At 33.7% G+C, this 20,155-nt stretch overlaps 1 protein-coding gene across 5 annotated transcripts in view; it reads left to right on the forward strand.

Moving 5' to 3' along the window:
* LOC129751783 (phospholipid-transporting ATPase ID-like) overlaps positions 1-20,155 on the forward strand; it is a 143,043-nt gene that overhangs the window by 118,298 nt on the left and 4,590 nt on the right. For 4 of the 5 annotated variants that reach the window (XM_055747495.1, XM_055747490.1, XM_055747492.1 and 1 more), the window contains exons 5-9: positions 5,442-5,978; positions 13,116-13,199; positions 13,306-13,440; positions 13,501-13,749; positions 14,371-14,991. In XM_055747495.1, coding sequence (XP_055603470.1) covers positions 5,442-5,978; positions 13,116-13,199; positions 13,306-13,440; positions 13,501-13,749; positions 14,371-14,991 — 1,626 coding nt within the window. The remainder of the gene's footprint in view (positions 1-5,441; positions 5,979-13,115; positions 13,200-13,305; positions 13,441-13,500; positions 13,750-14,370; positions 14,992-20,155) is intronic. The other variant, XM_055747494.1, reaches the window with a different exon arrangement.

Here is a 20,155-nt window from a genome sequence, read left to right on the forward strand (position 1 = left end):
ATTCTACTGAATCAAAGCAATCGAAAAATTCCCTTTTTTAAATAAGAATTAAAGGGAATCTTTCGCTTGCTTAGATTCACCACATTCTGCTTTTCACTTCAGCAATGGTACCTAATCCAGTTCCTTACTGCCCATTTTTTATCAAATTCGCAAAAATCAGGCAAAATCAGGCATATTTTTAAAATAAATCAAGGAAATTCAATGGCTTATCAAGTTGTAAGGCTTAGCTTTGAAAAATCAGGCGCATTGGCATCTCTGACCGTAAATGATTTTGAGCACTGCGAAAAATTATTTTAGAAATTTTCTGTAAATTTCGTAAAAACAGGAATACGGACGAATAGTTTTAAACCCAATTAAATTTTAATTATTTTTTTTTTTAAGAAAAAGTCAAAACGTTTTGCAGCTTCATCAAATGTAATAAATTATTCTTTTTTACTTTTCAAGAAATGTCTTAATTACTTGTAATGACTTCTTTCCGAAGTTGTAAAAACTTTGAAATTGCCCTTTTTAAATCATTCGTCATCATTATCATTAAAATATATTTCCTTATCAATGATTGATTTCACTTGAAACTGATCCACTTAAAAACTTAAACTACATATCAGCAAAACTAGAGGTGATATATAAAATCTGACAGAAGATTCGAGTTCAGGAGGCCAGAATCTACCAAATCAATCATTTTAACATAGACACCAAAATGCTGTTTTCTTAAGTTTTCAATTGATTTTAATAAATAATTTTTAAAAAAGGAAGACCTTTTATTTAAGGAATTTCCTCCTTGAATGTTAAGAAACTCATTGTTTCCAATCTTCTTATTTTGTTTCCATTTTCAAATAAAATAACCAAATATTACAACATAATTTATTTTTTTTACCAAATGTTCAAGTCAAATTGTTGATTTTTTTTTCTCAATTTGTTTTGGTTTTTCAATTCTAAATTTTGGTGTTCTGAAAACAAAATCTTCTTGGAAGCTTAAAATTTCTAAATTTTCAAGAAGAAAAACATCATTTCTACCATTTGTTGGTCTGAGCATTATAGATTCACGACGACAAAATATTCAGAGCTTGAAATTTTAAACTATAAACTTGTGCATGAAAATTTCTAAACGTTTCATTTGTTTATACTATTGTAAATCACCTTTTTTAATCGGTCGATTAATGTTTTCTTTCGATTTTAGTTGTTTTATTACCTTACTCAGTGTACCTTCATCCATCTTTTCAATTTTGATATGTGTAAACGTAGATTTAAATTAGGACTAAGCAGAATTTCATAGTTTTAAGTTACAGTCTGTACAGTATTCCAACCAAAGAAGAACTAAATAGACAAGTCGATATCAACGTTGCCGAATCGATCATGATTTTTAATTTATTTTTTAGACATAAATTTTGAATGAATGATTCGAAGTAGCTACTTTTAAGCTAAATTGTAGTGCGCTATGTTACTTAAATAAGCATTTGCATTGTGTTTTCAATTTTAACAATATATCTTGGAATTCCTGATTTTTATTTTTATCAATTTTTCGATTGATCATTTAAGAAATTACCCATTTACTAACCTGTACTTTGTCAGTATAAGCTTTCAGTGATGAATTTAACATTTTTATAAAGTGGTTATTGTCGACTTCAGGAATGAAATGTTTTAGGCTTTTTTGATGACTGGATAAATTTTAATATAAAAAAGTTTTTATTTCGGACTTTGATTACTTACTTTGATCTTTAAATGAAATTCAATATTAGTATCTTTCTGAAAAATTAAATTCAATCATCAACTAAGTGTTTTCAATAGATTCTCTTTGGTTCAAAATGCAATTGTACATAATCCTAATTAGGAATCCATATTTCAATTCACAAATCAATATTTAATTCTAATTCAAGATAATACAGCGGATTATTAAGGAATTAACTCTTCAGTTGAAAATCAAGGAAAAAAAATTAAAATTAAGATGACGATTAAAAACTATTCTACTTTTGCTAAACTTTTTTTTTTATTATGGTTAATTTTGGACCTAATCTAAAATTTATATTAGAACTAGGATTTAATTTCTTTTCAAATTTCGTGTAGTATTTTATGTATTCTATTTTTTATGCAATTATTGTTATATCCGGCGCTAAAAATTCTAATTTTACTCAAAATTTTAAATCGCATTTGTTTCCTGGTACTGTAGCTCAATATTTAATCCCACTGCACAATTAAGCAATCTTTCATGCTTGCGATCTATGATGAAATATTATTTCCATGAAAGGTCGTACAGTAATTGTGAGAACATCGTTTAATGGAATTTAAACAATCTATTCGTACTTGTCATTCAAAGTAGGTTATTGAGATAAACTTAATCGGTAAATAATTTATAATAATGCAATTCCTGTGCTAAGTAATATCGTAATCATCTTATGTCAACAGTTACATAAATTGGAAATCCTTGTCGAATTTTGTTGCAAAAATGAAGGCAGTTTTAATTAAGCAAAAATTATAAGAATGAAAAAAATGACACATACAGTCGGCGTTTGAAAAACTCAGGCGACGCTTCAAAAAATCCGGTTCTGTGATAAACGATTTCATAAAATCAGATGCTGCTTCTCCGACAGAAAAAGATTCTCTGTTGTCCCACGGAAGTCAAGAACTGTTCGATTCTTTAGAATCCAGCGAATTCAATATTCCGGGTAATGTTTGTTATGAAAGCTGTGTATGAATAATACATCCTTATTTAATTTTAGCAGCAAATCCTTCGCTTGACACTGAACAATTCCGAATCGTTTAACAGTACAGTAAATAGCTAGCTAAGATCGCATAGCGCTTAATACTATTATTGATTGTAATAGAATCGTATATGAGATAGGTTAAAGTTGTATATCAAAAAACGGCATCTATAAATAGATGTGGTGTCCGAAACGATGCAGTCAGTGGTATTTTATACGATCAACTGATTTTTAATCAGAACTCTCAACTGTTCATGAACAAATTTGCTTATTTGTATCAACATGAAATGGCGCCGAGGAAATATCGAAGGACAGGGATCGATACGTTGTGTGTTCGAGACTGAGGGAAGATTGACCAACACCATATGCATTATTAAACCAACAGTTAAAGTTAAGGACGTTCACAAGATGACAATATGCATACGCAAAATTTGGAAATTTGCATTCAGAATTTTTATAACAAGGTTCATCAATTTAATCAAAGACACATAAAGTTGTATGTGGTTCAATTTTATTCGCAGTAAACATTAAATTCTATTGTATTTATGTTCACGGCGATTCATAGTAAAATCGTAAGAAGGGAAAAATATAATTGCTATGGGATACAGTAACAATAAGTGAAGAATGGTGAAGAAAGTTGTACAAACCTCAGGCTACCTGCAAACGGAAATTGTAATCAAATTGTAAGACAGGCAATAGAAAGTTGTAAGTTGTACAATCCTAAGATTTTGTTGCTATCAAATTGTTGAAAACGCAATACAAAGTTTTATATTTTTAAGGTGAGCAAAATTTGGTCCGTATATTGCCTCCACTTTGGTAAGTACAGGCTCATATAGAATATTCTATACAACTTTTTCAGATTGTACAAAAGTGTGTATATCTCAGAAACAACTGAAATTTATTTATTTATTTATTGTCGTCAATCAATTGTAGACCGTTTCATTTACAAATACGTTTATAACTAGTTATATACTATGCCTAATTAATCCGGAAGAATTGTTTTTTAAGTTTATTTCTGTTCATTGTAACATCTAGATTTTCATAATACATATTATAGCAGGACATCATTCTGTTAATTGGTACATTTTTGGCATAATTTGTTCTGTGACTATTGATGTAAAATAAATTCCGGTTTCTTAAAGATCTAGTGGGAGCATAAAAGTTAAGATTTTCTAAAATTTCAGGAGCATTTACTTTTTGAGTCACAGTATCATTTATGAAGGCTATCATTGCAAACTCTCTTCGTTTTTTCAGTGTGTTTAAATTAATAAGCATGCATCGAGATTCATATGATGGAAGGGGTAAAGTCGTCCAGCCTAATTTACGCAAGGCAAACAACAAGAATTGCTTTTGTACTGACTCAATACGATTTATGTGAACTTCTTGGTATGGAGACCACACTACACTGCAGTATTCAAGGAGGGGCCTAACATAAGCTACATACAAAGTTTTTATTGTGTAAGGATCATTAAATTGCAGACTAAATCTTTTGATAAAACCAAGCATATTACTTGCCTTGTAGATAATATTATTAAAATGGACAACGAAGGTTAGTTTAGAGTCCAATAAGATTCCTAAGTCTCTCACTTGACTACACCTTTCAACTTTATTTTGACCTAATTTTACTGATTCTTGTCTCATTAGTTGCTTTCTCGAAAATGATATTGAGTTACATTTTTTTACATTAAGCTCTAGCAAACATTTTGAACACCAGGTATAAAAACAATTTAGTCCACGTTGAAACACTTCAATATCCGATGGTTTACGTATTTCCAGAAAAATTTTCATATCGTCTGCGTAAATTGAAACATTTAAATCTTTTAAGATGTAGTCAACATCGTTAACAAATAAAATAAACAGTAACGGGCCAAGATGAGAACCTTGAGGAACACCTGATGTTACATTTACAACTGGTGACAGACTTATATACAAACCAAAATGTTCACTGGGAATGAACAGTTCCTTCGCACGGACTTGCTCCCGATTCAGATTCCACCAGCAGAAAGTAGTTGAGATCGACGGTGGACACATCGAGTGATTGTTTCTTGATATGTTTATATGTATGCCCGCATGAATAAAAATAATTTTAAATTTTGTAATGCCATTGTGAATTCTTATTTTCATGTCAATCGACTACTTAGTTAACTCTCGAGCTATTGGGAACATCAGCTAAAAAAAGATATTTAGATCTAATTTCACAATATCTACATTTACTAAAATAACACTCAATTATAGATTCCAGTCAGAAAAATCACTTCTCTGAAGACATCACAGGCGTTGAATTGGGTTTAAAATAAGTTGTTATGAGGTTTTGACCAACGGTTGGTCTAGTCTTTTATGGAATATTTCATTCTTTCTCTCTTTAAAAAACAACCTTGTAGATCTGTCAAAAGTTGGGTGAAATTTTAGCTGCATCCCACTCGCACATGCAAAGCCATCGCCGAAATTTGTCAGAATCTCTATCGCCTATTGGACGTGTGCATTTTGAACACTTAATGCAAATTCATCAAATTAAGCTTGTACAATGATTTCTGTAACAATCCATCATGCTCCGGAGATTTCAATAAAAATCTAAACACACTTTGTCGCTTTGTATGGGTGTAAAACACAACACCCTTAGCATCTCCTTTACATGGCTAATACTTGTATATCATTAACAACAGGAAAAAAAGTCCTCAAACAACACACCCCATGCATGTGTCTCGGTCAGCATCTAATCACAGCTTTCATCCGTTCTAATTCCAGCAACGCCACATGTCCGACTCCCAGGTTAACAACCGCCGGTCCAAAACTCTTCGACACGGGAAGCTGGTGGACGAACGATGGTCCGGGGTCCAAGTGGGTGACATCATCCGGATGGACAATGACCAGTTCGTGGCGGCCGACATCTTGCTGCTTTCTTCCAGCGAACCGAATGGGCTGTGCTTCATTGAGACGGCCGAACTCGACGGGGAAACGAATCTCAAGTGCAAACAGTGCCTGCTGGAAACGGCCGTCCTCGGCGAGCAGGAGGATATGCTGTGGAGGTTCAACGGTGAAATTATCTGCGAGCCGCCCAACAATCTGCTCAACAAGTTCGAGGGCACCCTCACGTGGAAGAACCAACGATATCCGCTGGACAACGAGAAGATCCTGCTGCGGGGCTGCATCATCCGGAACACCCAGTGGTGCTACGGGGTCGTCATTTTCGCCGGCAAAGACACCAAACTGATGCAGAACTCGGGCAAAACCAAGTTCAAGCGAACTACCATTGATAGGCTATTAAATTTTATAATAATAGGGGTAAGTCCATGAGTCTAACTAAGTATATCTCGTCTTCGTGTAATCAATGAGGGGGATGACGTTACCAGCAATTATCGTATTTTATGTCGTGGCTTAGTGAGCAACCGATAAAAGAAACCGAACGCTTTCTGAAAGAGTTATTTATGACGCAAATGAGCGACTCTTCCTCGTGTATACCTAGTCGCACTCGTGAAGAGAAGACAATAGCATCCGGCTAAAGCGACTTAAAAAAGAAGCTTTTGGGGTGAGAAAAGTGTCAGCAGCATACTTTCATGCATATCCATCCATGCCATAAGTATTCACGAGGAGGTACATTCATCATTCAACCAACTCGAGCGACCTCCCGCGCAAGCTGCACGACGACGAACGGCTTTCATATGACCTCATTGTCATCCATGTGACTGCCAGGCGCCATTGTTGGTGTTAAAGTTGAAGATGAAAAAATAAATGATTGCCATACAGTACCAACATACCTACCTATCCATTCATTCATCCAGCTATGCTGTTGTTTTTGTAAAAGAAAGTGTTTAGGCGTGGAACCGTTTTTACAGCCATTGAGTTGAAAATCGTTTGAGAGGCCAGGTGAAGTAAGAATGTCTGTTTAGAAATTATGTCTATTTTTAAAATATCTTAACAATTTGTAGGTTAGGTAAATTTTAATAAATTGAAGCCAAACGAGTCGCATCGTACTTCGTTGTACTATTAAAGTAATTTATTCATTGCAAGGGGTATTAAAACGGAACCAAGTTTAAGTTATTATGATTATATTCTAAAAAAAAAGTTTAACAGAGAATTGGCTAATTTTGTTTGGTAGAAGTGCTTAGATTTAGAGTACTCCCATTCACGTTAGGATGAGTTAAAGCAAGTCAGGCTGGAACAAATATCAATTACTTTTTTTTTTATCAACCTCCCCCCCCCCTTCGAAATTTCCAAAATCCCCAAGGGGGGAATAAATGAAGTTTTAAGTATTTTAAGTAATTTTCCAATAAAAATTCAAATATCCGAAAGATTACAAGACCAAGAACCAAATTTTGGAAGATGGAAGTTAATTCACATTTTGTATTCTTGATTTAATTGAATTTTTCGATAAAAAAAAATACTTAATTTATAGGTTTCACGCAATAATATAGTATTCAATTTGGTTGCATACAAGCTTTCGTGCAATTTATTCCAATTTATTTGTTTTTCGCATTATTTTTTATTGTACCCCCCCTTGCGATGTTCCAACTCCGAGTGACAAAAGAAGAATTTGAAATTTCCGGCCTTACTTGAAAAAACTGTTATTTTGATTTGTAGATTTAATTTATCGGCCTAGCGGTGAAAAGTGATGAACAAAAATTTGATATGTGATGATATGCTTCTAAATAAATTCTACCCGCTCATTTTCAACATCTTTCATTTCATCTAACCTTCTATCCACCTATTTATAAGAAAAAAAATCATAATCTTTAGATGTCCTTACTAAAAAAGGACATCACTTTTCACCGCTAGGCCGTTAAATTAAATCTACAAATATAAAATTACGGTGATTAATCCTTCATAAAATTGTATTATTTTGATTTCAAATCTGTTACGAAAAAAAAACGCCTTGACTAGGAATCGAACTTGAGTCCTGTGAGTAACCTCTCCGACACTTTACCACTAGGCCAAATCGTCATGATGAAATCAGTCAAGCTGTAGCTCAAGAATTGAGTTGTGTAACTTCATCAAGTTGAATTTAGCTGCAAGATTTTAAGGCAGAAAATGCTTATCATGCCCCGATAAATGGTGCTCTGTACACCATGTAGCAGTAAGTGCATTTTATATTAAGTTGATTTATCGATTTTTAGAGCTTATCCGGTGCTTGAAAATTATGATTTTTCGTCACTTGAGATCCGCGCTGGTTTTTTATGTCTCTTTAAATTGTCAGGGAGGGCAGCAAGTTGCCATTTTCAAATTCCCGTTTTTTTCGATTTTCCCTTGTAAGATTTTATGTTTTTCGCGGTACCTTCTACAAGATGTATTGACCGAACAAATAGACATTTTATGATATTCGTAAGTGAAAGTGTGAATCAATTCACATTGAATCAATTTAATTATTCAAAAGTTATAAAAAAATAATTCTAGTATTCCATTTGTTCGACGAAAAAACATGTCACCTTCGTCTGAGCCTTTAACAACAACCTTTTTCCAGCTTGTCAATAAAACAACTTTGGGGATCAAAGGTTTCTAAAATTTTTAAAATCATTGTGACTAAAATATATTTTCCGAGACATATAAGATTAGATTTTTTCGTAAATATAATTAAACAATAACGGAAATGCAAATATTTTGTCATTTTTAAACTGCGAGGGAAATTAATAAAGTTTAAGGTATTTATTGAAAAACTTTATGAATTCTTCGAAAAATCATGTTAGATTTGTAAGAATTGGACGCAAAAAAAGATATTTATTGTCATTTTTTCCTCCATAACTTTAAAAGGAATGAAAAGCCCATAATGATGTCTTAAAATGAAAGCTGTAACATTAAAAGTGCAGGAAAATGAAATATTTTACCGAATATTTGATAATACAGGTGATACTTTTTTAGATTTCTCATGTAGAAGTTAACTATATAATTCAAGCTTGGGAAAACTTCAATGCTATTATTTGATTTCACTTGGGAAGCCATCAAGTTTTGAATGTGCATTAGAAAAGGGGTTCATAAATTTCAAAATTTTCAAAATATAAAATTTATAAAAATCGCAAGAATGAACCAAGTTTAAAATTTTTAAAAAATTTTGATATATCAGTTAGTTCAGATAAATATACAAGCTTTTTTTGTTCTGTTAATGTATTTTTCTTTAGAACTCGGACTTGAAAAGTTGAACTCAATTTTAATTTAGAGTCCAGTTTCAAAATTAGAAATCCCAAACTTATACCAGAATCTTTTTTAAAATTCATCTGCATTTTCAGTCCACCTTCTGACTGAATGCATAATTCAAGTCTTAGCTCATTTGACCTTCTCTGAGTTCTGAATGAAAGCTGTATTCAGAATCTAAACTTGAAATATTATACTCAGCCTGAATTTTTAATCAAATTTTTCTATATCAATTCCGAATTCATGCATTTGGATACTAAATAAGAATTTCGAACAATTCTGGCATTAATTTCCAACATTCGGGGAAAAAGCGAACATTGAAGAATGGAAACATGCATGAACTTTTCCCATTTCGTATTTTCATTTTAAAAAAATTACAATTACGTCTAGAATTTATATAAAAAAGTGATTTGCACTGCATAAGGTTTTTCCCGGTTTTGATGTTGAATTCCCGGTTATTTCCTGGTTTTTTAGGTGCTAGTTTCAATTCCCGGTTTTTCCCGGTTTTCCCGGTTCACTGGCCACCCTGAAGTGTGAAAGAAGATTGCTTTTTTGCTAATAAAAAAATAATACTCTAGGAAGTACGAAACTGCTCCTCATGAAAATTTATTTAAGAAAATACGTACATCTGTAGAAAAGAGGGGTGCTTACTATGCCCTGGATGCTCTTTAGGCCCCTATCTCCTCTACTGTTAAAAAATTTCCCTGCTGTTGGTGTTGTTATTTCTTTAATTTTTTGTTAAACCTTAATGGCTTGTGATCTACAAAAATTAAGATACATTTAATCAACGAAAAAAACCATTAAATTCTTCACAAGAATAAATTGAGGCGCTCGGGATCAGAGAAGTGCAAGTGCCTAAATGATAGTTTCGAGAAAACGCGCTTCAAAGTTGTGAAGGTGCTCGATTTTTCATATATTTTTCAAACTCGAGCAGTTTTAATTCAAGTAAAAAAGTGCTAAAAAAAATTATAAAAAATCTGAATTTTGCACTTGATGTACATTGAAACATGAAGAATCGTTAGATATTCTTAACTCCAAATTGATGATTTTGGCACTTGCAACCCTCTGATCCTGAGGGCCTCAATTCTTACTTGCACAAGAAATAATCTTAGAAACAGTTATTTAATTTTACTCTGAATTTCTTTTAAATGGTCAGAACTAAAAAAAGATTTACATGGGGATTGCTGGCGTGTTTCAGGAAAAAGGCTGTAAGTCAGTTACTAAGAGCTCGAAAAAAATTACTAAATGCTTGAGGCAGCTGAAGTTAGAAGCTATATGTTGCACATATGGACAATTCTTTTTTTTAGTTTCTTAAGATCATGGTAAAAAAAATGTTAAAAAGTGATGTAAAAACCGGGCTGCAGTGCAAAGTTGAATTTAGTAGATAAAAAGTTCGAAAAACAGCTTTCTTTGAATAGTCGTCAAAAATTCTGTGTTTCATGTTTCATAAATCTAAAGATGTCAAAATGTCACAAATTACGGCAATTTTACCATTCATTTCTCAATAAAAAAAAATATTGTAACTTGAACAACTTCAGCGGTTGAATCACTAAAAAAAATACGGTTTCAACACCACTTTTTTATACATTTTTTCGTGGCCATGATTTGAAGAAATTTTTCAAAAATATTTCCATATATGCAACATATAGCTTTCTCAAGCACTTAGTGATATTTTTTTTCGAGCACTAACAGCCTTTTTCCCGAAGCATGTTTTCTCAGATTTTGTTCCTTAGACTTTAAATAACTTCAAGATAAATGATTGTAGGTGAATATTGCATGAGAATACAATTTTTCAAATACTATTACATTACAATTTTTACAATTTTTCAAATACTATAAATTTTGTGGAAAATTGTTGAGAAACAAGAGAGTTTTAACGGAAAAAGGTTTGTTCCAAAACTATAAATTTTGTAAACATCGGTTGAGAAACAAGAGAGTTTTAGCAGAAAAGGTATAATTAGGTATACGATACCACATACGTTTTTCGAAATCTACAAACATAAATAAATATTTTTTTTTTTTTTGTAGAGAAATGAATCCAACTTAGATTAAATTTCAGGGACTAGATAAGAGAAAATCGATGTTGAAAAACATGCGAAAAAAATTCGCCTTGTCTCCCGGTGAGACTTGAACCCACATCTTGCGCCTCTCCGGGGCCCATGTATTAACATTCTACTACAGGAGACCAACCTGGCGTATGAATATTATACTTGTTGAGTGTCGATGTCTATCGGAATGAAGGGAATAGTTCTCTCATGTGATCATAATCATTTTTCTTGGTCTATTTCTATTCCCATCATTTCATCTTACGGTAGTTGGAATCAAGTTTGGACATTTTTAAGCACGGCAAGATTTGCATTGCCTTCTCATATCCTGCACGGGTTGTCAGTTATGATGAGAAATGATGTGTTTGCCGTATTTGGATATCCAGCCAATTTCGGTGTTTGGCACCGCCTTATTTCTATTTTTAAATTGCGACCCAAAGATGGGTCTTGACTCAAACATTCAGTCAGCGAAACTTTTTTTTGTAGAGAAATGAATCCAACTTAGATTAAATTTCAGGGACTAGATAAAAGAAAATCGATGTTGAAAAACATGCGAAAAAAAAAAAAATAAATAAATAAATAAATATTTTAATGAAAAAATACGTGAAATTTCAAAATAAAAATAGTCAAGATGAAAACTTTGCAAAAAAAATAAATTTCGATAGGAGTTATAGTGATTTGAAGTTCAAAAGATGTCATTTGGGCCCCTCCGGTACGTTTAGTGCTAAAAATATTTTTTATTTAATTTACCAAATTCGATTTAATTAACACGTACGTGAAATTGCCAAATTTAAACTAAATCTGACTACGTGTGAAAAGGACTTGCATGAAAAGGACTTAAGTGCGAAAATAATTCTGAAACATTTTGTTCCGAAGAAACATAAAAACTGAGTTTTCATCAAATACTTTAATCCTAACTAATTCCGTAAAGAATTTCTGAAAAGGGTGAATGCGCCAAACGTAAACAAATCGAATTGTTAGTCGAGTGAGAGAGTACGTTCGAAGACCTACATTTTGATTGTTGAAAGATAACTAAAGGATATTTTGTTTTCGAGAAATCAAGAAAACAAAACAACATTTTTGCTGAGAGCTTATGGAGCTATAAAACTTTGAACGCATCGAAACAGTGATGTTGGCGCATTTGCCGTATTCAAAATTCGATACAAAATTGATTGCTTTGCGAACTATAATGCCAAATCGTGTCAATTTTGGCAACAGTCTAATCGTCATCTGTATGAACTTTGTGATTTTTTATATATTAGAATTTTTTAAACAATATATCTTTGAAAGGCGTTTGAAGTTTTATTTATTATCTTCGCTCGATTTAGCTTTTTTATTTTTTTTTTGCTGTGTTGTGTGTGATGACTATAAGCTATTTTTCTGGTTTTTTTTTTCAAATACAGTAGCAGCATCTTCTTTATTCCGGTTTCTTGATCTGTTTTTCCATACAAATTCCTGTAGATCTTAAAAAATGAATTTCTCTAAACACTTGAATTATTTAAAACACCGAAAACTTCGCATTCTTCGACATTTTAACCCATTTTTTTACAAAATAACTTTTTCGCACATCATTTGTGATTCGCCCAACGATGAGTTTTTTTGGCGTTCTCAATCAGAAACAGCAACACTCTATTGTCATATTTGAAGACTGTCTTTCGATTTTATAAAAACTTTTTCAATTGTAGTATAGAGGGCTTTGACAAAACAGGCAACAAAGCTTTGAAGCAAACAGAAAAGTATGTGTCTAATTTTAACTTTCACAGAGCTCTCTAAACTGCATTCAGACATGTTTTTTAAAGCTTTACGAACTTTAAGCTGTAATTTCAGCGCTGTTCTAAAATAATAAATTAAAATACATCAAGTATTTCCCAGAGGTTTTACAAAACTATAATAAAATTTAGATAAATTGAATTAACCTCCGTAGAACAATGATAGTTTTCAATAAAACCGAAGGAATTAAAATGTGTAACTAGGGAGAACAAGGCCTTCTCGAAGGCCCACGAACGATGCCAAAGATGCCGTTTGACTACCTCAAAATACGGAAATCTGGCACAATAGCTGGGTTTCGAATTCTTGACGTTATCAATTACGATACATTTTGGCTTATTTGTACAATTCACCAGTAAACGAAATATGGTTGAACGCGGTTGCAGCCTACGTCAACGAAATATGATAATTGCTTGCAACCACAAGAAAACATGTGTTCACTTCAAAAATCTAACTAACTTCCGTACTGCTTTTCTTCTATTTGCAGATAGTATTTTTTCTGTTATCCATCTGTGGATTCTGCACGATAGCGTCCGCAATATGGGAAGCGATAGTAGGCTATAAATTTCAAGTGAGTATCCACTTCAAATATGTTTCTGATTGAATTGATAACAGATATCTATTTATGTTCACACTTATTGAATTGATATCAATAATTTAATTTATAATTTTTTCAGATCTATCTGCCATGGGAAAACATAATTCCAAAGGATTATCTACAGGGTGCTACCATCATCGGCTGTCTAGTCTTTTTTTCCTACGCAATAGTACTGAACACAGTGGTGCCAATCTCCCTCTACGTATCGGTGGAGGTAGGTGTTGCCAGAAATTTCAATTTTTAGCATAAATACAAAAAATAATTTTTCTTTCAGGTGATACGTTTCGTGCAATCATTCCTAATCAACTGGGACGAGAAGATGTACTACGATAAGAGTAAAACGCACGCCAAGGCGCGAACGACTACGCTTAACGAGGAACTCGGACAGATTCAGTACATCTTTTCCGACAAAACGGGCACGCTGACGCAGAACATTATGACGTTCAACAAGTGCAGCATAGGTGGGCGATCGTACGGGGACGTGGTCGATTCGCGGACCGGCGAAACCGTCGAGGTGACTGAGGTAAGTTTTTTTTAGTTCGGTTTGCTTTTCCGGTTTGGATTGATACTAAGGTCCTAACACGGTTTTTTTTAAATAATCTTTTTAACACACCAACAATCAAGGCTCATGTTTGTGTTTTGTCGATCTTTTTGTGTGGGTGTTTGTGTAATTTGATATTTCCTACTTTGGGAAAATCAAATGTTCTGTCTGCTCATGCTAACTGTATTTTTTTTTGCATTCTACTTCAATTGTAATTCAAATTAATTGTTTTGAAAAGATGAACTCTTATTTGTTTAAATAATTCCAGTAAGTTGAATGATCCTATCTTCGCTATATTCTTTATGAACTGATCCAAAACACATTGATAGATAAATTAAGGAATTAAGGAAGAACTCGAGTCTTTAATGAAATTCACTTTTTTAAGACATCGTTTTTTTTTGATTTTGACTGAAACTGAATGAGTGATTTTTTTTCTTATTTTTGAAAGAAGAAATTTGATTGAAAAACCAAAAGTTTTTTAAGCCAAAATCATCCAACCATTGTTTTATCTTTGAATGAATTGTTAAAACTTTCATTTTTTAACCAATGCTCTCCACCGTCAAAAACACCAACTTTTCACTATCGCGCGATCAAACTCTGTAGCCCACATACAACAACACCAGTAACAAAACGCTTTTACTAACCGCTGAAGAACCACCGGGTCGCAGCTCACCGCAATCTAGTCCCGGCTTTGCCACCAACACCAACACCTTGTCCTCCATACACTCCGATACAACTAGTGCAAGTACTACCACGCTCAAACCCGTCCTGAGTGATTACAACGACTATCAGCTGCCGTATGAACAATGCGCGAACTATACTGGCAGCCCTACTCGATACTTCACCAATAGTAGCACCACCACTAGCAACACTTCTGCCGCCAAGAAACACAACCAATCACTGCACGTTAGATTCAGTCAGCACGACGACAGCAACGGAACGATAACTACTAGCACAGCGGCACCTGGATCAGGCTCCAGCCGGCATCACTACTACCAACAAATTCCAACCAAAACACCGACTCAAAAAAAAACTTCGTCATCAACACCGCCGAATTATACGGCGGCGACGACCTATTCCAAGATTTCCGATGGCATTCGGCCATCGGCGACGGTGATGTTCTTCGACAATAACACCACCACCACGACGACGACGACCTCCACTACCACCACAATATCGACGACTACTGAGCCACCTGGCGGGAGCAATGCGCAAGGAGTGCATGTATGCATGAACCGGGTCCTAGTATCTAGCTAATACACTTTGAGTTTTTGATGTTCGTGTTCGGCTTTCTTCATTGTATTGTTTGGGTGCTTGTGTGCGTTTTTTGTTGCTACAACTTTTTAATGCTTGAGTAGTTTTGACTCGTAGATAATGTTTTAAAAATGCTTCTATAAACACTATACATTTTATTGTGTTGATTTTATATTTTTTAAATACCACTGTTGTTGTAGGCGACAAAGAAGGTTTTAAATAGTTAGGTAGGCATGAAAAAAAAAATAGTATGAGGTCATTGATTTTCCAAAATTTACTCAAAACGCTAGTTCACAGCAAACATGCATAAAAAGCATATTTCAGAGAAGTTCTTTTGGGATCTTCATATTTAGATAGAAAAAAATATATTTACATCAAATCAAACCTTCATCCTTTTTCACCCTCTAAAGCTCAGTCAATGTACAATTGTAACATCTATCGTGAGATTGAGGGCCCCGATAGAGATTGTGTCATTAGGCCGAACAGCAAATAGAGCAAGGGTTATTAGATCATAGTCTGTAAAGTAGACCATTTGAGACCAACATTTTCGGCACTTGAATTAAATTTTTAAGTAAGTGTTCACAACCATTTTTTTTTTCTTCTCAATGAATTGGAACTTTCTGTCGGTACATTAAAATTAAAAAAGAAACGTTTGTTTAATATCTGTAGTTCATAGTGAATAGAGCGTGAGGTCCCTACCCTCTAAATATAAATATGTAATTGAAGACTCAAATTTGCCACGCAACAAATAAATACAATTACATATGTACATACATATGTAAATGTTAAGGTGTGGTTAAAAAAGCGATATTCTTATTCCGGATTCAAACCCTTGAGGGTTAATATTATTCCTTGACATAAGGCTTGATACCCATTCATCAGATTTGAACCAGCCTAGAAAACCGTAGAATAATACGAGTAACGTTAAAAAACTTACTTAGGGTAGACATGCTGATATGTTATCCTAATCGTATGATATACCAACTCCATAATATCTCCGTCGATCCGTTCTATGTGGAACGCAAATCAGTTTCCACTGACCACGCTTAAAATAGGACAGCTTTGCCGCATTGAACATCACTTAACAGATTTGACGAAAAACTGAAAATAAACCGATCCTAGGTAAAACGGTACTCGATAACCTTCTTTTTTGACAGTCAGAAGCAGCTTGTGTTTCATCTCCCCACACGCGTTATTTTCCTAAATTTCGTTGGAAATGATAAAATCCATAAATTTAAAATATCGACCCACAGTTCCACAGAAATTCGTATATCTACAAGGGAGTCCGTAGATCTGATTACTTTAGACAGGAATCCTGCCCTTCCATGCATATGAACCTTATGTGTTAAAAAAATGCAAATTGAGGATAATTTAGGATGAAAGAAAACGTTTTCCATAGATAGCTAAAAAAATGATAAGGGACTCATATGCATAGAAGGGCAGAATACTTTTTTTTCTACCATTGGATAATGGCATTTTGGTCGTGTCTTGTTTCTTAAAACCGCGCAAAAAGTTTGGAAAATGATAGATGCATGACCGCTCCAAATTTGTATGGAAAATTTCAGGCTTCTGAAATGTTATGCGCTGCAGGCTTAAATTGATCCTAGGCCTAGTACAAGATCTCATGCCAAATTTGGGCTAGATCGGATCACAAGAAGGGGTCGCTCAACGAGCCTAAAGTTTGTATGGGATTTTGAGACAGTTTGGAGGAACATGAAAATACAGTTTTTCATGAATAACTTTGGTCCTCTTCGGCCGATTTCTTTCGAAAACAGTTTTTCTTGAAGCCTAAGCTATGACAAATATTTCACCCGAAAACTGCATTTCCTGGCCCAATAATAATTTTGCAAATTTTGGTAGCTCTAGAAATGGGCTGTAGCAAAAAATTTAAAATTTGTATGAAAATTAGTATGGAAGAAATTTTTGCGTTGAAAAAAATCCCACAGCCTCATTGTTGCACTCAACTCAAATTCTTTGAGCTGCATCTTATTGCTGAAGATTCAAAGAACAACTTTGCCGAAGACCGTAAGTCTCGGTGGTCCAGTGGTTAGCATGGTAAGACAGTAATCGCTGGTCCACTGATGGCATGGGTTCGATTCCCATCTCGGTATTGGTGTTAAGCGGGGGGGGGGGGGGGGTAGGCTTTTAACACTTTCAAAAAATCGTTTTTTTTCATTTTTTTATTTTCTTATTGTAAAACATTTCAAGAATGTTGTGACAAATTTTCAAGTCAATTGAAGCAAAACTGTAGAAGTTATAGGCCTTTATCTCCTCCTATCTAATACTGCAAGAAAACAAGAGCAGAAACTTCAAACGCGTTTTTCTCGAAAGCACGTTTTTAAAGTCCGTGGACATCGTCATTTGAAAACTACTTATCCGATTCTTTTCAAATTTGGAACATAATTTCTACATATAAAATACCAGACCCCTACGTTTTTCTTTTTTTTTACTTTGGGGAGATTTTACAGATAAAAAATGGCGGATTTTTTCGTGAAAAATCGTAGTTTGTACTTCAAACAGCCATAAAAATTTCATAATTTTTTTTTTAAATTTAAATAAAAACGTTGCCCCCCCCCCCTTAAATATTAATCTTAAGTTGTCCACGTCATTTATTCAGTCTGTAAAGCCTAAATCAGCTAAGACGGTGTAAGTATTTTAAAAAAAAGACAGTGAACCTCTAAAATGCGTTTATTAAAAGTTGGCAAATTACAAAATAAAGTTATTGATTTTTGTTACATCTTTTCAAATGGCGCTCTTGCACTGTATGTTGGGTAGGAGCCATTATTCGTTGGAAACTAGCTGGCGTGTTTATCCATATGCAGCAGTTTATTCGTGTCATTGGTTGATTCGATTTTCGTGAAAGATAGTATAAGGATATATTGGCAGTCCGGCACGAACATCACCTTGAAAAAGGCCTCAGCCCTTATCTCAAACCATGAGTGCTTATGAGCAATTTTCGAAAAGGGCGCATATGAGACATAATTTCCTCATTCTTATACATATTAAGAAATGCATTGAGTTTTAGACAATCCTATCCAGATGTTTTGAAAATTTTAAAATTTGTTCAGTTTCTTGTAGGAAAGTTTAGCTACATTTTGATTCCAACAAAAATTTGAATATAATTCTCCATGGAGTAGAAAGAGTTTTTCGTTTAAAACTAATAACTGTCTAGGGGTATGTCTTTTGGCATTGAGAATCAATCAATTCAATGCCAAAAAACATTCTTTTAAAAATTTACAAATTGGCACAAAAACCATTAGAAGGCTCGGTTTCACAGAATAAACAAAAATGATGTCAATTTTTCAGTACAATAATAAATATTCAATTTTCCCATACAAATCTGAAAGTCAAAATTTACTCGTTACTTGAATATTCTGCAAAAAATCTCGGATGAGTTTTGAACTAAAACGATGCATTTTAGACCCCAGGGTTTGAGAAATTGAAAAATGATCCCAAAACTACTCGCTTGGCTAGGCAAGAGGTTATGGCTGAGGCTAACCAGTTACTTATACTTATAGCTTTATAACGGGATTTTGGACTGAAAATTATTTCTGATATATCCCTCCCATCTCGGAAAAGAGGGGGTGCTATATAAAATCGATTTAAATTTTGATCAACTCATAACTGATCATCTTTTACGTGATTTAATCAATCTCGGTACACTTGTATTTATTTTTTTCACAGTAGCATTGTATAAAAAGACCCCTCCCACCACGGTAAAGAGGGCTTCCATAGTAAATCGATGCAGTATATGACACATATCGATCATTTTTTCCAGTGATTCCTATCAAATTTGATACACATGGATAATTTCGAACAGCAAAATCACACCTCGGGAAATTAGTGGCCAACTGATCAACTCTAGACCAAATGTGCTATAAAATGGAATGAGGCTTTTTGGGAGTTACAAGTTTAGCGCCCCTAGGGTTCAATTCCGGAACACAATTTTTTTATGTATGGGAGAGTGGGGAATCATGGGCCACTTTTTTTCGTTGTTCCATAACTTCTTTATGATAAAAGATAAAATGAAAAGAAAAAATGACATGGTTTTTTACATTTTCAAGGTATCATAAGGTATTTTTTTTAAATTTTTATAAGTTATTTTCCCCAAATTCTGACTGTTTGAAAAAAACAATATTTTTTGGATTTTTAAAAATGGTGGGGAATCGTGGGCCACCAAATCCAAATTGACCACATAACATGCAAAGTTTATGAGTTGACCCAAAACTGTGATTTCCTAATTCATTTCGTTATTTTAAAGCAATTTCAGATGATGAAATAAAAAAGAGAGCTGTGTATGATCGAATAGATTCCAAAACCTGGCTCGCGAACGTTTTGGTGAAATTCCTTATATAGGAGGGACAAAATATTTTTCATAACTCTTCATTTGGCATAAGAAAATTGTACAGATAGGAAAAACGTATTTTAAGTTCTGAATGTGTATAAAAACATAAAAATATAGGTGGTTCAAGATGTGTGGCCCACGATTCCCCACAAGCTATGATTTGTAAATTGGTAGCGTTTGTGTGAGTTATTGATGTTTCATCAAAAATTCCTTTTCCACGTGAAAGATCATAAGCGTATGAGCATATTTTTGTTATGCACTTTAGGTTCCCCATCGATGAAATTAGTGGATGTTTTTTTAAATTATGTAAGTAAATTTTTCTAACTTTTTTTAGCTTGATAAATTAAAGAAGCATATGATGCGTATTAGAGTCAACAACGTATAGAAATATATGCTCACGCAAAGCGACGACGATGACAGTTGGTTTTAGATTTTTATCTCAACACACATCTGAAATATTAAAAGTGGCCCACGTTTCCCCATGGCCCACGATACCCCACTCTCCCCTACTTTTTTGGCGGCTAAATGGGGCTCAAAATTTTACTGTTCGTTTTTTAAAATATCTATTTTGAATTCAAAATACATCACAAAAACTTGATCAGACACTTAACCACATTTTTATTATTTCTGGTAGAATTTCGCATTTATGAAAAGTTGGAAAAGAATAACGTTTTCACTACGCATCCTATTCAAATGCTGTCTCCACTCCACAGAAGTTCTAAATGTTTGGTCATAAACAGTAATTCTCTAAATGTTAAAACCATACTTATATAAATTTTATCAAATATT

This window comes from Uranotaenia lowii, chromosome 3 (assembly GCF_029784155.1).
Source record: "Uranotaenia lowii strain MFRU-FL chromosome 3, ASM2978415v1, whole genome shotgun sequence".
In the NCBI taxonomy this organism is placed as follows: domain Eukaryota; kingdom Metazoa; phylum Arthropoda; class Insecta; order Diptera; family Culicidae; genus Uranotaenia; species Uranotaenia lowii.